This window comes from Sceloporus occidentalis, unplaced genomic scaffold (genome assembly GCF_023333645.1).
Source record: "Sceloporus occidentalis isolate IW3139 unplaced genomic scaffold, rSceOcc1.0.p SCAF_2, whole genome shotgun sequence".
Taxonomy (NCBI): domain Eukaryota; kingdom Metazoa; phylum Chordata; class Lepidosauria; order Squamata; family Phrynosomatidae; genus Sceloporus; species Sceloporus occidentalis.
In genome coordinates this window covers 190,477,749-190,497,149 of record NW_028316982.1, presented here as the reverse complement: position 1 = coordinate 190,497,149, position 19,401 = coordinate 190,477,749, and the positions used below count along the sequence as shown (strand labels likewise).

General features: G+C 40.2%; 1 protein-coding gene across 4 annotated transcripts in view; it reads right to left on the bottom strand.

Moving 5' to 3' along the window:
- LOC149319483 (glycerol kinase-like) overlaps positions 1–19,401 on the bottom strand; it is a 47,896-nt gene extending 28,495 nt beyond the window's left edge. For all 4 annotated transcript variants that reach the window (XM_089511799.1, XM_089511802.1, XM_089511800.1 and 1 more), the window contains exons 1-7: positions 19,270–19,401; positions 7,397–7,470; positions 5,156–5,262; positions 4,235–4,312; positions 2,164–2,243; positions 1,050–1,187; positions 100–209 (exon numbers count right to left, since the gene is read on the bottom strand). In XM_089511799.1, the coding sequence (XP_089367925.1) occupies positions 100–209; positions 1,050–1,187; positions 2,164–2,243; positions 4,235–4,312; positions 5,156–5,262; positions 7,397–7,470; positions 19,270–19,347 (665 nt within the window). In that variant the 5' untranslated portion in view covers positions 19,348–19,401. The remainder of the gene's footprint in view (positions 1–99; positions 210–1,049; positions 1,188–2,163; positions 2,244–4,234; positions 4,313–5,155; positions 5,263–7,396; positions 7,471–19,269) is intronic.

The window sequence follows — 19,401 nt, the reverse complement described above, 5'->3', positions numbered from 1 at the left end:
CTTACTTACACCTAAACTTAGAATCAGCATGTCAGATTTAGTTTTTGAAAGTAGTGGACAATATCTCCCATTTTAGTAGCCACACAGACAAATACTTACTTGCAAAGTTCCTCATCCCATTCTAATAAATGAATGTTAAACAACATTGTTCTACTGGCATTGGTCACATCAGTGCAATGGATACCTCCATCTTTTCCACCTGTCAAACTCTGAATAAAAAGATAACAATAGGGGAAAGTTAAGTAAAAACCAGATTTGTATACACTGCCAAATTAGTAACAGAAGTTGAAAATCTTGTAGCGTATATGTTTGCTATTGATATCTGTAAAATAATGACTATCACACAAATGAGAGATAAACAGAATTAAACATTAATTATGTTAAAATAATTATACAGTAGGATTAATCTATATAGATCTCTGATGCTAAATAGTTGGAATGCTCCTTGGAGGTACATTACAATTTTTACTTTTATGAACAAACTGCTACAAGCATAAGTACAACTCCTTCACCACTCCTCCACAGGAGGAGCAAAATCAAGTCCACTGGTCATGTCCCCAACAGCTGCACACTCAGCATTAGAGTAAAAGAGTACTTCCACATACTGGCAGGTGGTCTTTGGCCAGGGATTTCAACCAAGACAAGAAGCTGTACACAACATTTAAGCTCTTCTTCAGTTTATGTTAAATGGGAAGATACTATGGATGTGTGACCAGTGGACACCAATCTTCCTCCTTTATACATTTACTGACATGTACTAGGTAACCACTGATTGAAACTATATTCTACATACTATAACACTTTATGATACTAATTTGGTGAATGTGAGAACTTCACAGTGGTTACCATCCCTGATGTGTGCCCCATTTTTTCTAGGTTGAATATATTGAGCTACTGATCTGGTTCACAAATTATGAATGCACATTAATGCTTCTGTAAATATAACAGCAAAAATCAATGTCCTTTTTGTACAAAGCTCAAGGGTATTTGGTTCCAGATGAGAGGGAATAGAAACAAAGAAATTTCAATATAGACTACTGAAAACTTACCCATATCACCCATGAATCAATGGTGCCAAACAAAGCTCTCCGATCCAAAACTGCTTGCTTGACCTTTGGCACATTGTCCAGAAGCCAGCGAAGTTTCACAGCACTGAAATATGTGCTAAGTGGGAGGCCAGTCCTACTCTGCAAGAGTGAAAGTTAGGATATTAAAAAGATACACAACTGCAACAAATCTACTGAAGATTTGTTTCCAGTGTAGTAGTAGTAGTAGTAATAATAATAATAATAATAATAATAATAATGGCATCTAAATTCTGCCAACACTACCTGTGCTAAACTCCAACTTCAGCGTAATTCATGATCAAAGAGCAAAAGAAAAGACATTTGAAGATCTGCCACATAGCAAGGACGCAGAAACCCTTTCAAAGATCATCTTTGGTACAAGCTCTCTATAAAGACTTGTGCAATAAACACATATACTGAGGGGAGCATATTGAAAAGATGCACTATTTTAACAACAGCTACTTTCAAAATTGCTACAGCAATTTTTATATTCATCACTTAATTTGGATTAGCATACCAATTTACTCATGCATTTCTAAACAGTTTATTTCCTAGGCATAATGAAAAATGCCAATTGAAACTAAAATATACTTTAAGTAAGTGAATTTACACTGAAATACTCTCTCCCTCAATAGTTATACTTTCAGAGAATCTTCAGATAATTTCACATTTTTTGTTTAATGAACAAACAATGCCTGATACCTTGTTTCTTAGTATTTTGGCAAGATTTGGAGAATAAATAATTTAGGCTGTAATCATATTTTCACTTATGAAATGGGACTTACTGATTTATAGAACGGCACTATTTTTATTAGTGATACCTGTTTTCTTAAGCCTTTTAAACATCTGTTTTCTTAAATATCTGTTTTCTTAAACCTTTTAAACATCCGCGATTATCTCAAGAGTCTCTTTAATTCCTCCAGCTGTTGAATCCCACTAATCAATACAATGCAATGCAATGGTAAACAAAAATCAATTCATACTTATTACTAAAAAGCTTATCTATTTTGTTTTGACTGCTACCAGAGAAATTATGATGTCTGGCCAAGTCTTACATCAACACAACACTCTTCAATATTTTAAAATCAAATTTTACCTTTATGAAGGATTTATTCTGCCCTGGAATTCGCTTAAGTAGTCTTTCAACTGTAGGCTGGGTACGCAGGTCAAGCCACACTGTAAGTCATAAGCAAACATTAGTCAAAGGGACTATGCAGAACATTTTAAGCAAGTTAAACATAACTCCCATGTTCCTATATGAAAGATCATATGAGCCTGCCTGACTTTAAGATCTTTGGGGAAAGGTTTTCTTTCCTTAGGACTGGAGCATAGCTTTAGTGCGGCTTCTGGACTCTTAGGACTCATGCATTATTTAAACAGCATACCTCCAAAATGACTCGAAACAGCTTTATTTTGGCCTGCCCGTATCAGGCCTATATAATAATAATAATAATTTGTTTTATTTATATACCATTATTCCAAAGATCATAGTGGTGAACAGCAAGTAAGCTAATTAGCAAGTAAGCTAATTTGCCCCCAACAGTCTGGGTACTCATTTTAGCGACCTCGGAAGGATGCAAGCCTGAGTCGAGCTTGGGCCCTTTTGCTGGTCTTGAACTCGCAACCTTGTGGTTTTGAGTGAATGGCTGCAGTACAGGCATTTAACCACTGCGACACCAGGGCTCCCTTTCTTTCTTTCCCTGCCCACTTATATCAACTATGCTATTCAACCCCAAAGCTGAGAGAAAAATGCAGGTTAGTTACCATTTTAACACCTAAATTACTGCTATACCACTTCACATTTAAAGACATTTAAATCCTAGTAACACAACATAACTTGAGTTCACAGAAGTAGTTTTGCACCTGCAAGCAACCTCTGTGTCCCTCCCAGATTTCACAGAGACACCTCCCCAAATCTGTGAAAAAACACAGGTAACTGTAGAATTAGCTGTGGGACAAGGACTTTTCACATTGTGAGCATCTCTTAGGATCCATGTCATGAAAACTATCTTATGTCTTTGCCATATCTTGCTACAGTATCCTGTGTTTTACAGACCTTGTTGTTCTTGTTGTGTGCCTTCTAGTTGTCATGGCAACCCTTACAGGACCTATCATGGGGTTTTCTTGGCAAGTTTCTTCAGAGAGTTTGCCATTGATATCTCTGAGGCTGAGAGAGTGTGCCTTGTCCAAGGTCATCTAGTGAGTTCACATGGCTGAGCTGGGATTTGAATCCTGGTCTCCGCAGTCAAACTGCAATGCTTAAACCACTATATCACTAAATCTAATTATTAGTCCCAACTAGAACTGAGAGCACTGTATTAGTGAAACTCTGATAACTCAATCAATGTTAAGTCAGTTAATTAGTTCAATGATTCAACAGGTCTACACTGGTTGAACAAGTGGAGTTAGGCCTTGATTTCAGCAATTTCTTCTCTTATGGTGTCCCAGCAATACTTCTCTGATGCTATCAACTGGTTCAGAACAGCTTAATCTTTTAGGAAATAGAAATCGTTTTACACAAACTTTTTGTGTGTATCGCAGGCTACCAGAAGAGTGACAGGTTCAATTAAGATTCATTCCAGTTCCATTTAGCAAGTGGTTCCAGGCACTAACCAAGCCCATAGCTGCTTATCCTCAAGGTGGCTACATCAGCTGCTCTCAGTGCTTCCCTACAAAGCATGAATACGCCTTGTCTACACAGTGCGCCTGCATCATAAGGGCGCACTGTATTTCCAACTTGTTCTAAAAACCTAACCCACCAATCTTAGACTCTAGACTTTATTTGGAAATCTTACTATGAAGAGTCAGGTGACAGGCCTCTTCTTGTAACTACATCCAGTTGCAGCAAAGGCCCAGGAAGAAGGCAAAGAGCTTTCCATGAGCTTTCAGCAGGCAACTTTCTCACCCAGGTATTAGTACAACAGACATACAAAATCAGACTAAAGAGAAAAGCAAATGTGAGATTTCCCGAAGCCTCTGAGGAATAAAATATATTAGACATTTAATTTTGAAGAAAGAACAGAGACAAATATATGAGGGGCAAGATTTATTCATTTTAGCGACTTAAAGAGCGAGTAAAGTAACTGTATGCAGGAAAGAAGCTATTGTGTAATTTAAAACATAAAAAGTTAGCATGTAATATAGTGGAAGACAGCCTTCCTACTTACCAATAGCATTATGAAGAGGCTCTCCAGTTAGTTTGTCCCAAACCACAGTTGTCTCTCTCTGATTGCTGACTCCAACAGCTTAAGAAAAGAACAGCACTTTATAAATAAAGGTTAATAATAATAATAATAATAATAAGTAAGTGTTAGTGTTTGTGTCCTTTGGGCTGGATTAAAAGAGTATATCTCCTATCATGGAATGAGATTGTCCTGGTTCCTCTCCCACATATCACAGCCCCCTGTATTTCCCTCAAAAACCACTCTTGAGGGTTGAGAGACTACCTGGAATGGGGATACAAGACATGGAAGTGGGGTGGAAAAGTGAAAAGAATTTAGCCAGGCTGTCTTTCACGAGACATTCCTTTGTGTTTCTGCAAAGATTTCTTTAGAAATTTCAGCATCTTCCACCATTTTTGTTTTAATACTTTTCATGGTTATTCTTTAAATACTTTGCTTACAAAACAAAATTTTTGCCTGGTATACTGAGAAGTCTATATATTCATAAACTACCTGCAAGCAGACATTAAGGGATGAAGGAGCATCTAAGGCTTACTGATCCACCCAAAAGCTGCCTCCTGCAATGGAAAGCTAAAAGTACAGCTCTTTGGTTGCCATCAAAAAAGAGAAAATGATAAAATAGAATACTACTGCACAAACTGCAAACAATTCAATGTTTAATTTTCATGCTATGCCAGTAAAGGAAAGATCACTCTGGCAAAGCATATCAATAAACCACCTGTTTCATCATCTTATTCCTGAACGAAGTATCACTTTAATAGTATGCCAATTCTTTACAAACCACTTTTATTCCCAAATAGAAGAACAGAAATCTCCTCTTGACCTCTACACCTGGTATGGGAAATCTTTTATTAGTCCCTCCCTCCCTCTCCCCACCTCAAATCAACACCGTGCTCCCAGTAATACCTTTTATATTGGCAATATCTACATTTAGCTGGTTCAGTTTTTCACATGTCCTTTCCACACATTCATAAACAGATTGTAGTATTTCCTTCGGGTCTTGTTCTACCCACCTTGAACAGACATGAAGTACACACACAAAAAGAATTATCAAATTAGAATCTGCTAAGAAACATAGCTAAGTGAGTATTTTCATATTAATATCAGTTGCTAACAATTTAAGAGGAAAGTTTTTGTTCTAATGAAATATCCTATACTGTTTATGAAAAATGGCTATATATAGCTTTTAGCATTATGTCAGGAATATCAGCAGAACATTCCAAATCCTAGAACACACACACACACACACACACACACACACACACACACACACACGTATGTATCTCCTCCAGAACCAAGGAAGAAAAATGCTCTGTGATTTATAATGATTGTGGAAGTCTGATTTCAAGTTAGAAGCTTAAGGTGCCAACTTTCCTAAGAGAAAAAATGTGGATGATCTGTACATACATCAAACAAATATTTAATTTGCAATTTTTTTTGTAAAGTTTCATGAGATGGAGCCTGTAACGTCAAACCTAGGAGTGCTTTCCCTAACCATTTTTGGCACAGGCAATGTTACACAGCATTTCCATGAAGAGAGATGATAACTGATTAGTGCTTTTCTGTAAAAAATTAGAGAATACATCTTACTAGGGATATTATTATCATTACTTTTATACTGCTTTCCTCCCGACAATGGGACTCAAGGTGGCTAACACCATATTTAAACCAGAACCAATGCATTTAAATACTATATTGTTGTTGCTGCTAAGTGCCCTTGAGTTGACCTCAACTTAAGTGGATGAGACATCTCCAAGATCCTGTGTCCTCCATTGCTCTGCTCATGCCCATGGCCTTTCTGATAAGAGTCCATCCATCTAGCATTTGGTCTTCCTCTCTTTCTGCTGCCCTCTTCCTTTCCTAACATCATTGCCTTTTCCAGTGACTTATGCCCTCATGATGTGGCCAAAGTACGACAACCTCAATTTAGTTATCCTGGCTTCCAGAGAGAGTTCGATCTTGATCTGTTCTAGAACCCATTTGTTAGTCTTCATAGTATCCTCAGCACTCTTCTTCAGATCACATCTTAAATGAATTGAATTTCTTTCTACCAGCTTTCTTCCTTAGCCAGACCTCCCATCCATCCATGGTGATGCGGAATACCATGGCTTGAACGATCCTCACTTCGGTGCTCAGTTATATCTTTACACTTTAGGATTCTGTCCAGTTCCTTCATAGCTGCCCTTACCAATCCAAACTTTCTTCTAATTCTTGAGTGATGTCTCCGTTTTGATTAATATTTGATCCAAGGTATGAGAATTCCTTAACTATTTTAATTTCCTCACCATCTAGAATGAATTTTTGTAAACCCTTTATTAGCATTAAAAGCCCCCCCCCCCCCGTCAATTTGTATAAGCATTAAAATCCCACCCTAGTAAATGTGTAAAAGCTTGATGATACAGAAATATTTTGACCTGCTGTCAAAAGGACAGCAAGGACAAGACCATACTGGCCTCACTAGGAAAGGAGTTTCAATGTCTGGGAACCACCATTGAGAAGGCCCTCTCCCTTGGCCCAACCAAACATGTCTGAGAGGGTGGTGGAACAGAGTGGAGGAACTCTCTAAATGATATCAGAACTTTCATGGGCTCATGCAGTTATAGATTATAGATTTCTATGACTATTTTGAACAGCAACTAATGAATAAAAGGTAACTAAATGGTTACTGTTCCACCTCAAAGATTGCTGGGCTAAGATAATTTTTTTAAAATACTGTACAAAGATTGAAAGAAAATCATATTAATGCAAGACTCCTAGCCTTTTCTTGTTCTTACAAATCCTTAATTCAAATATTCTTAAAAACAAACACTGACTTCAGTAGAAACATGTTGGCCAATATCCAAAAAGATATATACACCTGCTGATGAAATGGTGCTTTCTCACCTCCTACTTCTCAGTGAAGCACTCTTTGTTGCACACTCCAAACAGCACAGATGTGGCTTGAAGGGGAAAGTTGGAGCAGGACTGGGTGTGGTGTAGTGGAGAACTGGAAGGGCGGTTTGAAAAGTGGGGGTGTATTTCCACTTTCTCACATGGGGTACTTTTGGGTCCACAAAAATTTTAATCACATCACACTACTAAATGGCAAATATTCAAAAACAAAAAAACAAAACAAAAAACAAAAAACAAAGGAAAGACGAATCATACCCTTCTTTAGGGAATTTCTGCTGGATTTCTACTTGATGGTGACTCAGCAATTCAGATGTATTTGCATTAAAAACCTGTGAACAACAGAATGTACTAATTCACCAAACCAGTTTGTAAGGTCATAATTAATGGGAGTGGCAAGAAAGAACCCTGGCACCCTCATCTTATACATTTACTAAGAAGCAAATTTCACCAATAAGAGTGACATTAAGAAGCAGAGTAAGTGCTCTAACAAATACCATATATGTGTGTGTGCGCGTGAGCCAAAGAACAGAATAATGTGAAAACAGTTGGCCTAACTGTAGAATGGACAATAAATAATATGCTACTCTAAAAGGTATTGTATAAATATTAGGCGGAATCCTGTTGTTATAACTTCATAACTGTTACATATTCATGATCCCTATCCAGGTCCCTAATTTAGGGGCTATGTAGCAAATATGGAAGTCCCCCAATCCCACTTACTGGTAAGCAGCTGCTGGGATCAGTGTGTGTGGGTCTGTCCTCCTATCAGTCGAGAAGCAGCTGCCTGATGCATTCACTCCTCTTGCGTGAGCAATCTCTAACACAAGGAGGAGTTGTGACAGGGGTGCTTTTTCTGCTTGTCATGCCAGAGATCACTCACAGGTGGGGATGAGAAGCAACTGCTTCATGATCAACAGCAGAGTGGACCCCCATCGATCCTAGCAGCCACTTAGCAGTAACTGGGGGTGGTGGTCATGTGGTATGTAACAGTCATAATGATTGTTCTGAAAATACAGTTACAAGGATAGTCTTTAAGGGTCTTGAACTACATGATGTTTTTTGAAATTCTGATGGTTTCTAACAAGATCCTTATTTAGGCACAACTTATTTGGTGACCTTAGACACCTCACATGCTCTCAGCCTCAGGGAAAGGCAATGGCAAACATTCTCTGAAAAAAAAACCTTGCCATGAAAACGCCATGATAGGTTCACCTTAGGGTCACCATTAGTTGGAAACGACTTGAAGGCACACATAACACAGAAAGAGAGAGAGGGAGAGAGACAAACACACCAGGTGATATGGAAAAAAACTCAGCTTGAGACTGGAAAGACACTCTCAATCAGTGTAAAATAATACCATACCAGACAGGCAAATGACCAGACTTAAGGCAGTTTATATTCCTATCAACAGAAAACATTGCACAAAAAAAAATTGGAAATTTAAAATACTATTGCTCTTTTATTGTAGCACTTAATTATAAAATAACTTTTTAATTCATTGAGTTCCACGTTATCCTTTCCAATATCCCATTACAATTTAATGGTTAAATATGGAGATTTGTTTATCTTGTAGAATTGTTAATCTTAGGTACATGGGAGAACTGGGAACAGAAACCTGCAATTTCCTTAACCCCCCCCCAAAAAAACAGAGTATCTATTTAAAGAAGGCAAATTGGTAATATACATACAGGTAAATCACTACACATCATATTTCTTAACACCACAATATCCCTATCATCTCCCAAATTCTTTTTTTTCTATAGTTTCTTATTCTTTAAAATGAGGTTGCTGTTGCCCACCATTTTTATTATCTCAAAATGCCTCTTTGCCCGGAGAATTCTTAGGAAGAAAGATTACACGACAGAAAGACATTCTGTTTTGAAGGCTACTGATCCACAAATGAATAATTCCCTATTTTTATTTTTAAATCAGGCGTGGTAAGATCTGAGGGGAGAGCAGTAGAGGTGTTTGTGGGCATAGTGGTGCTCATGGACCCATGTTGGGGATTCACAACATGTAGAGAATAGAGATCTGTGTAGCGTAGTACACTCTGTAGTGTTGCCTTATGTGTGAAGCTTCCTTCTTAGATTGTTGATGTCTAGCTAGCTAATAAAAATGATACTGCTCTGCTGTTAGTGGCTAAAGAAACTTCCAATTTTAGAATGTCCCTCTGTTTTATTGCAGTGTATGCACTGCAATAAAAAACAGGGGGACCTTGCTTAAAGGTGGTTTTTTTTGTTAAAAAAGTAATTTCACTGTTTCAATAGTTTTATTATCAACTGTTTCAAGTACTCATTGTCTGAAGAAGTCATCGAGAAATACAGTAACTAAACTCACAGTATAAAATTCTAGGTTATCAGCAAACAATTTAGAATTGCTTATTTTCAATACCAAGCACTCCTATCTTTAAGTAAACTGGAAGGGAGGAAAAACTCATTTCCAGCCATGGGTTCTGATTTTGATTGCAAACCATGGTATGCAACTAATATACTTCCTTATCTGGGGGCTGAACGGAGCCATAGTGTGTAGCTGTCCTACCAGTGGAAACAAAGCATCTTGTTCAGAATGTGTCATCATATAAGCAATCTGACTGTAAGGAGCAACCATTTTAACAACCTGTTTTATTTTGAAACAGAAAACAAGAGCACAATGAAACATTAGATATTAAACATACCTAGGGTTGCCATTAGTCCGGACCTCCAAACCGGGACAAATGTAGGACAAAATTTTCAAATGTAGGACTTTTTTGGGGGGGGTCCTACATTTGAAAAAGAGCCTCGCTGAGGGGAGGATTCCTTCTCCGCCTGGGCTCCGTTGGAGGCAGCCCAAGCGAAGAAGGAATCCACTCCCAGGGAGGCTTTCTTTTCCCCCTGGGCTCCGTTTTTGCCAATGGAGCCCAGGGGGAAAAGAATCCTCTCTGAGGGGAGGATTCCTTCTCCACCTGGGCTCCGTTGGAGGCAGCCCAGGCAGAGAGGGAATCAGCCCCCAGGGAGGCTTTCTTTTCCCCCTAGGCTCCGTTTTTGCCAATGGAGCCCAGGGGGAAAAGAATCCTCTCTGAGGGGAGGATTCCTTTTCCGCCTGGGCTCCGTTGGAAGCAGCCCAGGCGGAGAAGGAATCCGCCCCCAGGGAGGCTTTCTTTCCCTTCCTCGGCTCCAGCGGAGCCAAAGAGGGGAGGGAAGCCCCCCGCCAAAGAAGAGAGGCCTACAGAGGCCTCTCTCTCTTTCCCCCGCCACCGCTGTTGCACACTTTGCAACAAAGCCCAGGGGCGGGGGAAATCCCGGGGGCGGGGCCAACCCAGGGCGGGACCGTGCGGACCCGCCCAAAACCGGGAAAGTCCCGCCCACAGGCGGGATATGGCAAGCCTAACCATACCGAAGGTGGGTAAAATTAAGTGTCTCACTATGGGTTTGTTTGCTTGTTGTTCTTGTTATTATATATCAGAAAGCAATTTGGAGATGCAGGAGCAATTTTAAAGAAAGGGGCATTTAGGAAAATGCCATTACAGGGAGAGTGCCTGGAGCATCTGCCATTCATATTAGATATCCTGATGGAGGAAGCTCTATGTGCCAGTGGCTGGCCTCCTTAGGGATAGAGGCTTCCAAGGGTCCAAACATCAGAGATATAAGAACAGGCAGGCAGAGAGTAGGAGCTTCCAAACATAACTGAACAGTCCATAAGGACCAGAGACTTTTATAGAGCTGCCATGTTACAAAAGGAAGAACCCAGATATGTAATCATAGACCTTATCTACATAATTATACATTTCAACATGAAAACAGACTCAGCAAGCTCTGTGTCTGACACCCACTTTTACTGAATCATTAACTGGGACCCAGTTTGCTGTAGCTCTAATGTGTCAGTTAGATCAGTCTAAGATTTAAGGTTTTCTTGACAAGATTTGTTCAGAGGGTGTTTACCTTTGCCCTCTTCTGAGAGAGTGTGGGTGGCCCAGTGGGTTGGGTTAGGATTCAAATGCTGGTCCCCACAGTTGTAGTCCAACACCCAAATCACTACACCACACTGTCTACCATAAAAAATTACTTCACAAGAACGTTCATAAAAAGTATTCCTCATTCATTTTAATTTTCTTTGCCAAGCTTCCCTCTCGATTTTCTTTGCTTTAAAGCTAACGTAACCATGTCAGCCTCATTTTCAAAGGTAACAATCAACAGAACCTTCCAAAGAACAGATGCTTCCGAACAACTTTTAATAGTTGTTAATCATTATCTAGGAGTGCATCAAATTTATCTATCTCTGATTCAGAGGAGTAAGAACCACACCTAGCACTTTTCCAGGAAGATTACGGCCTGTTACAGACTGCCAAAATAAAGCTGCTTCGAGTCTCTTTGGAGGTATGCTATTTAAATGATGCATGGGTCCTAAGAGTCCGGAGGTCGCGCCAAAGCCACACTCCATTCCTAAGCACTGGAGTGCAGCTTTGGTGCAGCTTCTGGATTCTTAGGGTGCATGCATCATTTAAACAGCATACCTCCAAAGAGACCCGAAACAGCTTTATTTTGGCAGTCTGTAACAGGCCGATGTCTTCAGACATCATGTACTGTCTTGCTTTCTCCAGCCTAAAAGTCATAGTCCAACACCCAAACCACCACACTGGCTCCCATAGATAATTACTTTACAAGAAACATTTATTAAAAAGTATTACTGATCATTTTAATTTTCATTGCCAAGCTTCCTTCTAGATTTTATTTCTTTTTTAGCTAATGTAACGATATCAGCCCCACTTTCAAAGGTCAGAATCAACAGAACCTTCCAAAGAACAGACGCTCCCAAACAACCTTTAATAGTTGTTAATCATTATCTAGGAGTAAATCTAACTTATTTATCTCTGATTCAGAAGAGTAAGAACCACACCTAGCACTTTTCCAGGAAGATGCTCTTTCCAGACACCAGAGACTGTTTGCTTTCTCCAGCCTAAGACTAGTGTATGCTGGGAAGCAAGTTCCCCATCAAAGCCAGTCTTTGCCCTGCCATTGCAGTATTCTGAAACAGGCTACTTGCTAGTTTCGTCTTTTTGAGGTGACCTGAAGCACAATGAAATAAAGAAAATGAAATAAACAGAATGAAATAAAGTAACAGAGTGAAATAATATAAAAGAGACGAGGACTTAGGAGTTATCATTTACAATGACTACCTTTGGGATGCAATTTTGCTTTGCTAGGCGATCTTGCCTTTGATGTTGATTGCTGTCAACAATATGTTGTTGAGCTTATGTTATTGTGTTAAATATACCAAAGAGCTTGAGAACACAGTTTTAAAACTAGTTTCTTTTGCAAGCTTTTTTTACACTACTTTCTTTTACAAGCTCAAAAAGAGTGAACAAGAAACCTGATATTCTCAAATTGTGCTCTTTGGTTTCTTAAGCTTTACAGCTCTCCACTGATGAGAAAGAGGACTATGCAAAATTATTTAATGAAGACCTCACATTACTATTGCTGGCCTTCTATCCCATTTGCCTATTATATTCAGTAGTTTCCTTTCAAACTCAAGGCATTCTGTTCCACTGAGTCAGGCACGGGGAGTACAAACTTGCCAATATTTCACATGTAGGCCACTCTGTTTTTCAAAGTTTAGCAAATGAACTCTATCAAGGCCTTTTATCTCAGACAGAAGACAACTTTCAATTCCAATGGCTGAGGAGACAGCATTTACATTTGTACAAATTGATTCTCCATGGACTAGTTTATGCTCAGATTGACCGATGAGACCAGGGTCTTGTATTAAGACATCATTTTTAACTTTCCAGTTCAAGACCACAATTCTTTCTTTAAACCAGGCGTCTCCTGTCAGAGAATAATATATTGAAGTTTTTACTTAGGCCTCACTAAGGAGCTTTGGTAAACGTCTCCATCTCTTCTACTCTTGTGCATAATCTTCCTAAAACCTAGCAGATTAGGCAGTAATTACTTTGCTCACCAAAGCATCTGCAGTCAGACATCACCTGAATGGTAATAACTTTGCTCACTAAATTACACTATTCACCCAGAGCCAAGGCCCCTTTCTCTATTGCAAGCCAGGACTCCCTCTGCTCTCATGTGTAAGCTGTGGTCAAGCCTTTGGATATTCTTCAGACAGCTCAAAGGAACTCAACCAATACAAAACAGAAGTAACATCTGCACTTACTTCTTGCCATGGTGCCAGGACACATTAACCTCCACCTTTGCTACTCTGGGGCTTTTTCAATCATGTTTTGGAGGTCTGCAGCTAAAAGCATTAACAAACTTTGCTTCATTGTGAGATACAGTTCAACTCAACTGGCCATATCAAGTTTTAATCAAGTCTTTGTTGAAGCAAGATTAAGTTTAAGACAAAGGGATATAGCATATCTTGATTTCAGTAAGGCCTTTGACAAGGTCCCCTGTGATATTCTTGCAAACAAGCTAGTAAAATGTGGGCTAGACAATACAACTGTTAGGTGGACTGAACCAAAAGGGTGCTCAGCAATGGCTCCTCCTCATCATAGAGAGAAATGACCAGTGGGGTGCCACAGGGTTCTGTCTTGGGCCCAGTGCTATTCAACATCTTCATCTATGACTTGGATGAAAGAATAGGGGGCATACTTATCAAATTTGTAGCTGACACCAAATTAGGAGTAGCTAATACCCAAGAGGACAGGATCAAAATTCAAAATGACCTTAACAGACTGGAAACCTGGGCCAAAACTAACAAAATGAACTTCAACAGGGACAAATGTAAGATACTGCACTTCAGTAGGAAAAAAAATGAAATGCATAGATATAGGATGGGGGACACCTGGCTTAATGAGACTACATGTGAAAGGAATCTAGGAGTCCTAGACCACAAGTTGAACATGAGTCAACTAAAACTTTAGCTGATGTGTCAGCTAAAAAGGTCAATGCTATTTTAGGCTGCATCAATAGAAGTATAGTGTCTAGATCAAGGGAAGTAATAGTGCCACTCTATTCTGCTTTGTTCAGGCCTGACCTGGAATAATGTATCCAGTTCTGGGCACCACAATTCAAAAATGATGTTGACAAGCTGAAGCTTGTCCAAAGGAGGAACACCAAAATGATGAAGGGCCTGAAAACCATGCCTTATGAAGAAAGACTTAAGGAGCTGGGTATGTTTAGCCTGGAGAAAAGACGGTTAAGAGGTGATATGATAGCCCTGTTTACATATTTGAAGGGGTGTCACATTGAGGATGGAGAAACTTGTTTGCTGCTGCTCCAGAGATTAGAACACAGAACAATGGATGCAAACTATAGGAAAAGAGATTCCACTTCAACATTAGGAGGAATTTCTTGACAGTAAGAACTGTTTGACAGTGGAACACACTCCCTCAGTGCATGGTGTTCTTCTTTGGGGGTCTTTAAACAGAGGCCGCATGGCCATCTGTCTGTAATGCTTTGATTGTGATTTCCTGCATGGCAGGAGGTTGGACTGGATGGCCCTTGTGGTCTCTTTGAATACAATGATTCTATGATGTCTCAGCATTGCTGTTTTCTTGTCATTGTTCTGGGAAGACTTCTTTATTTTTTGTTTTGTTATGGAGGTGATTTGTCTACTAGCTATCTTCTCTCCAGGTAGTCAGTGTACCATTTTATTGGAGGACAAACCATTTTCTTCTGATGTACAAGACTCTCTCTGGACAAATGAAGTGAAGGAAAAAATGTATAGGGCTCTGGAAATGTGAACTAAGCATTGGAGTAGAAGATAGTGCTAGGAAAGGATTATGAGGAAAGATTGGGGAAATCTAGGAAACATTGAGTTAATCTCATTTATTGTGATTTTAGTACATTTTGATATCATTTGCAAGATGTCTTAGAAGAATCTGTATAATTATGATTATAAATTATTTTAAAGTGTTTAAGGGGCATCAAATTTAAAGATTATGAGATTTCTGATATACTCCTCATGGAATTAAGCAGTTCACTATTCAACTTTGGTCAGTCTCCCCACCTAGTCAAATTCAGAGGTACCAGGGAGAAATGAAGTTAGAACTGTAGAACATTTTATAAATAAGTATCAGACATGATGTTGAAATATATGGTCTAATCTGCCTTGCAGAAACAATACAGTTTGACACCACTTTAACTGCCATGGCTCAATGCTACAGAATTCTGGGATTTGTGGTATTGTGAGATATTTAGCCTTCACTGTCAGAAAGCACTAGTGCCACAACAAACTACAAATCCCAGGATTCCATAGCATGGAGACATGGCAATTAAAGCAATGTCAAACTGCATTATTTCTATAGTGTGGATTATTTATTTATTTAATTAATTGATCTAAGATCATCACTGCTATGTAGCAGTTATTGTGTGAAGACATATTTCTGTAAAATTCTTTAAAGACGTCACATTAAGCCAGTGAGGGAGCATTTACTTAGTCTCAAATCTCTTAGGCTATTAGTAAAAATAGGAAATAGATTTAATTTTTTTACACGGGCATAAAATAATGATAAACTCATCCTTTTACCTCATACCAAACAGAAAGGAGGTTGCATAAAGAGTCTACCAAAGCACAGAAAAATCTGTTATAGGATTAGTACTCTTTCTTTCTTTCTTTCTTTCAACTTTTGCACTGCCATTGCATTATGTCCCTTTTTACACATTGCCCTTACGCACATCAGCAGGGACTTTAGACTGTCCCTGAAAGCTATTTGAGTTGGCATGTTTTCGTAACCACTGGTACAAGATTCCTGAACTTTAGCCAGATCTTGTATGACCTTATGCTCTGTTTAAAAAAGAAAAGTGGAGAGAGATGGGATATGATGAAAGATTAGAAGAGGGTGTTTAGAAATTACATGAAAAGCAAGATTTTGACTAAAAGCCTTAAGTCCTCTGACCTTTAAGACTACTTATGTCTGAGGACATCCATTCACTTCTAGTAACAATCATCAAAACCTCCCTGCTTCAGAAAGAACAGTCAGTGTGCAAAAGCCCAAGCAAAGCTTAGTTTTGTGCATGCCTGAAGTAAAAATGTTCAACTACAGTGGGATATTCCTAAGTATATGTGCACAGAATAGCAACTACAACATTTGATTAGTAACTGTGACCTTAAAGGTTACAAAACCAGTTGTTGTATGGTTTCAAGTAATTTCCGATTTATGGTGACCCTATCACTGGGTTTTCTGTTTCAGGTCTGTTCAGAGGAGGTTTGCTTTTGCCTTCTTCTGAGGCTGAGAGAGTGTGACTTGCCCAAGATCACCCGATTGGGCTTCCATTGCTAAGTGGCGAGTCTACAGAATCTAGTCCAATGCTAAACTAGTACACCATGCAGGCTCTCAAACTATGTACATATACATATACAAACTATGCAAAGGGATCTTGTACCACCTTTGAGACTAACTGAGCAAAAGAAGTTGTAGCATTAGCTTTTGTAGACTTGGGCTGCATCTGCACTGAAGAAATAATCCAGTTTGACATCACTTTAACTGTCATGGCTCAATGCTATGGAATTTTTTGAACTGGAGTTTGTTTTGGAATTGTAGTTTGTCTTGGACAAAGAAGGCTATATGTCTCACAAAACTACAGTTCACAGAACTCCACAGCACTGAGCCATGGCAGTTAAAGTGATATCAAACTGGATTATACCTGCAGTGTGGGTGCAGCCTTAACTTACCTTCTTTGGATGCATGAACATAAAGCAACAAAATTTACCATTCAACCAACTGACATTGTTTCTCACATTTTGAGGTTCACAGTAGGATGCCAAAAGTCTATCAAATGCAGCTACAAGCAGTGCAGACTGATCTCTGGATGAAGCAACAGCAGTGGTTTCCCAAGGGCATATTCACAATGGAACTGCCTACAGCCTTGATTAAGCAATTCAGTACAACATCAGCCATGTAGGAAAGGAAATGAATACCAATGAGAGAAGTTTCCAGAATTTACAGAGATATTGTTTCCCATGTGGAGCTACACTGTTCAGTAACTCACAGGCTCTAGAGAATCCAGTGAGACAGTACAGAAGTGATTTATACATTCAAGGCTCAGATGTAACATCAACATAAGAGAAGGATCTATTATTTGGTTTACTTCCATTGCATCCTAGATTTCAGAACTCTGTCCCCTCTGTTCCATCCCATACCCCATAAAGATCCAAATAGCATAACAGGAAGATATACCTTTTACAGAGGTGGGGAACTTGTGGTTCTGTGAAAGTAGCCAAACTGCCACCTCATCATTCCCCACCATCACTATGCTGGTAGAATTCAAGGAATCAAAATACATCTAAGGAAGTAGACTTTAGTTTAGGAAATACCATGCTCCCAACTTCTTTATTTCAGTTAGTCTCAAAGGTGCTACAAGATCTCTCCACATACTGATCACTATGCTGGTGAGGGCTGAAGAGAATTGCTGTCCAACAAGACCCAGAGTCACAAATTACTGTGCCTTCAAGTAATTTCTAACTTATGGCGACTCTAAGGTGACCATATCAAGGGGGGTTCTGGGGCTGAGAGTGTGTGACACATCTAAGGTTGCCCAGCGGGTTTCCATGACCGAGCGGGGACCCGAACCCTGGTCTCCAGAGTCGTAGTCCAACGCTCAAACCACTACACCACATTGACCAAGAGATCAATAACCTTCCTATTCCAGGAGAAGCCAGTACCCCTCTCCATCATGTCTTGGGCACAAAACACCAAGCCTCCTGGTCAGACAGACAGACATAAACATCTGAAGCCTTACATACATTGTCCATCGGATAAGAGAAAAATTAGACTCCATGTACACAGCACATAATTCATAAGTAAAACAAGAACCAAACAATGCCCTCCATTCGTTGCGAGGGTGGCTTGAAGGACGACACACTCTGTGCTATGTAGCCAGGGGTGTGTGTGCATCCCTCTGCCCTTCCTCCTTGGGTCCCAGAGAGGAGCTCCTGGCACTGGAGACCTTTCACTGCCCCACTCACTGAAGTTGATGTCACTTGGGGTGTCTGGGGGCAAACTGCCTTGCCTTCCCTTCCCCTCTCTGCCCAGACCAATAGCAATAGCAAGTACATTTCTATACCGCTTATCAATGCACTTAAGAACTCCATAAGTGGTTTACAAAGTGTAAGCTAATTGCCCCCAACAATCTGGGTACTCATTTTAGCGACCTCGGAAGGATGCATGCCTGAGTCGAGCTTGAGCCCTTTCGCTGGCATTGAACTCACAACCTCATAGTTTGTGAGCGAGTGGCTGCAGTACAGGCATTTAACCACTGCGCCACAGTTGAGGCAGCTTCCCCACCCAAGAAGACTTCAGGGTCCGGTGTAGCTACAGCACTGTGGCCTCCGGAGGGCCATTCACGGCCCTGTGTGGCTGCGGGGCCAAGCCCTTCTCTGGGGCTTCACTTGGTGTGGTACGCACCCTCCTTGTGAAGCCACTGCTCTTCCTGGGGCTCTTCTTTTCCCCCACAGCTGACCCCAAGGACTACCCCCCTCGTGCCCTCTCTCTTCTCTCTTTTGGGAGGCTTATTTTGCTCCCTCGCTGCAGAATGACACCACTTTAATTGCCATGAATGCATGCTACAGAACACTGGGATCTGTAGTTTGCTGAGGCACTTGAGCTCTCTCGATGGACCATGCCGAATATCTCCGTTGTTCTTGCGTGCTTTTGGGTTGTTTTCAACTTCAGGCGACCCTACCATGGGCTTTTCTCCTTAAAAGCTTTGTCCAGAAGGGGGGCTTGCTGCTGCCTTCGTCTGAAGAGGCTGAGAGAGTGTGACTTGCTGGCCAAGGGTCACCCAGTGGGTTTCCACGGCTCGGCTGGGATTCGAACCCCGGCCTGGAGAGAGGTCGCCCAACACTCAAATGATTATATTATCATTATCATAGTATACATCATTATTATAATAATTAATTAACAATTTAATTAATTAAATCATAACACACGCATATATAATATCTCCTATGTATAATATATACACATTGTATATCCTATATTATATTATGATTATCATATAATTATTATATTGAATGAAATGTTATAATTATCAGATAATTATTAAGTGAATGGAATCATCTCTAATTAAGGAGAGTAAAAAACAAAAACAAAACCCAAACCACTTCAAATCCCAGGATGGAGCCACAGGGCAGTTCTAAAGCGGTACCAAACCGCTCCATCTCCGCAGTGTGGACGCACCCCCGTTCGGTGCGCTTACCAAGAAGCGCGTGGAGCTGGTCCCTTGGTCGATGGCCCCCACCAGCGGGCCCAGGGCCCCAGCCTGAGTCTCTGCCATGGCGCCCGCAGGACCCTCGCCCGTCTCCCAGGCGACCCCGCAGCCTCTCTCCCG